The 2,676-nt window shown below is 38.8% G+C and overlaps 1 protein-coding gene across 1 annotated transcript in view; it reads left to right on the top strand.

The window, feature by feature from the left end:
* The window catches only part of LOC106533189 (zinc finger and BTB domain-containing protein 7A), a 16,689-nt gene extending 14,946 nt beyond the window's left edge, over positions 1 to 1,743 (top strand). Inside the window, exons 2-3 of the mRNA XM_014029430.1 lie at positions 427 to 1,278; positions 1,736 to 1,743. Of these exons, the coding sequence (XP_013884884.1) occupies positions 427 to 1,278; positions 1,736 to 1,743 (860 nt within the window). The remainder of the gene's footprint in view (positions 1 to 426; positions 1,279 to 1,735) is intronic.
* The last annotated feature ends 933 nt before the right edge of the window (positions 1,744 to 2,676 follow it).

Consider the following 2,676-nt stretch of genomic DNA (forward strand, 5'->3'; position numbering starts at 1 on the left):
CGCCTCCACCATAGACTTTGCATGTAAACCTGCTGCTCCTGACGCTGAAATCGCGTTTGGTGTGAACGCACCATAATGGTGAATGCCATGGGCTTTCATGTGAGAGTTCACGGTTCAAAACCCAGCTTCAGCAACTTTAATAACAATTCTCTTCAATCTTCATATTGTCACACAATTACCCTCATTACAAACACCTGCTGACATGACAGGCACAAGCTGGTATAGAAATCACATTTGAACTTGGTCACATTTCATTCTGCAAGTCCACGGCTGCAGGCAAAGCCATGCTGCAATGACATGCTACAACGCAATGCACACTTGTTTTTACATCGTAAAAACCCATGTCTAGTTACTGTTGTTGTTGTTGTTGTTGTTGTTGTTGTTGGTGTGAATATAGTTATAATTGTTCATACTGTTTGTTTTCAGTGGTTCCTGCAGATGTTCAGCAGTTGGTGTTGATTCCAGAAGAGGCTACTGAAGAATGGAGGCCTGGTGTGGACCAGCAGGATCCAGAGCCCCTCCACATAAAGGAGGAGGAGGAGGAGGAGGAACTCTGCACCAGTCTGAAGGAAGAGCAGCTCAGTGTGAAAGAGGAGACTGATGCCACCAGGTTTCCCTCCAATGCTGTTCCTTTACAGAGTGATGATGATGATGAAGAGAAACCTCTGTTGTCACAGCTTCAGCAGCACAAAGTAAAAGACCATGATCTTCCAACCAGCAGCTCAGCTGTCCAGAAGGAAGCAGCGACTGAGGGAGGAGACTGTGTAGCAACAGAAACTAAAAGGGACCAAGATCTGAATACTGATGAAGGTGATTTAGACTCTTCAGAGACTGAAGTCAGTGATGATGATGATGATGATGATGATGATGATGATGATGATGATGATGATGATGGGAACAATCCTAATTTTCAGCTAAAATATAAACCAGATTCTGGGTCAAAAACTGAAAACAGTTACAAAGGCTGGAAGAAGAGCAGACTTCATAAGTCAAGTTCAAACAACACATCTTCGATCTGCTCTGAGTGTGGGAAGATGTTTGTCAACAACTATTCTCTTCAGAGACACATTAGGCTTCACACAGGAGAGAAACCATTTGTTTGTCATGTTTGTGAACACAAGTTTTTTGATAAATCAACTTTAAACACACACATGAGAATCCACACAGGACAGAAACCATTTGTCTGTGATCTGTGTGGACAAAGGTTTGGACAAAAGTCAACTTTAAACACACACATGAGAATCCACACAGGACAGAAACCATTTGCTTGTGATGTTTGTGACCAAAGATTTAGCCGCAAAACAAATTTAAATGCACACATGAGGATCCACAAAGGACAGAAACCATTTGCTTGTGTTGTTTGTAAACACAGATTTATCGATAAATCAAATTTAAACACACACATGATGATCCACACAGGACAAAAACCATTTGCTTGTGATGTTTGTGAACAAAGATTTAGTCGGAAAACAAATTTAAATGCACACATGATTATCCACACAGGTGAGAAACCATTTGCTTGTGATGTTTGTGAACAAAGATTTAACTATAAATCAGCTTTACACAGACACATGATTATCCACACAGGACAAAAAGTATTTGCTTGTGACGTTTGTGAACAAAGATTTAGCCGGAAAACAAATTTAAATGCACACATTATTATCCACACAGGAGAGAAACCATTTGCTTGTGTTAATTGTGAACAAAGATTTAACTGTAAATCGGCTTTAAACAGACACATGAGGATCCACACTGGGCAAAGACCATTTGCTTGTGATGTTTGTGAACAAAGATTTAACCGCAAAACAAATTTAAATACACACATGATGATCCACACAGGACAGAAACCATTTGCTTGTGATGTTTGTGAACTAAGATTTAGCCGCAAAACTAAATTAAACACACACATGATGATCCACACAGGACAGAAGTCATTTGCTTGTGATGTTTGTTAACACAGTTTTTGCCGCAAAATTTTTTTTAAATGCGCACATGAGGACACGGATTTTTCGAAAATTCCACTTTAAAAAGACACACAAGGATCCACACAGGACAGAAACCATTTGCTTGTGATGTTTGTGAACTGAGATTTAGCCACAAAACCAAATTAAAACCTAACCACAAAACCTAATTTCCCTATGGGATCAATAAAGTATTTTTGAACTGAATCGAATTGAAATTAAACACACACATGATGATCCACACAGGACAGAAACCATTTGCTTGTGATGTTTGTGAGCGAAGATTTAACTACAAAGCAACTTTAAACAAACGATGTTCCACACAGGAGACAAACTATTTCTTTGTGATGTTTGTGACCAAAGATTTAGAGATAAATCAACTTTAAACGATATGAGGATCCACACAGGACAGAAATAATTTGCTTGTGATGTTTTTAAACACATACAATAAAACCTTAAACTGAACTGTACTTTAAACCCAAATGTCTTTGTGTATAATTTAAAAATGACTTCTTATTCCAATAGTTTTGGAGGAAACTATTTCAGTGTTTTATTTCTGTGCAAAAATCCACATTTTAAATGACACAAAATGAATGCTGCAGTAGGATCACTTCTTCCTTACTTCAGAGCCTCAAGTAAGATGATGGATGGATGGATGGATGGATGGATGGATGGATGGATGGATGGATGGATGGATGGATGGATGGATGGATGG

The sequence above is a fragment of the Austrofundulus limnaeus genome, unplaced genomic scaffold, assembly GCF_001266775.1.
Source record: "Austrofundulus limnaeus strain Quisiro unplaced genomic scaffold, Austrofundulus_limnaeus-1.0 Scaffold901, whole genome shotgun sequence".
Classification (NCBI taxonomy): Eukaryota; Metazoa; Chordata; class Actinopteri; order Cyprinodontiformes; family Rivulidae; genus Austrofundulus; species Austrofundulus limnaeus.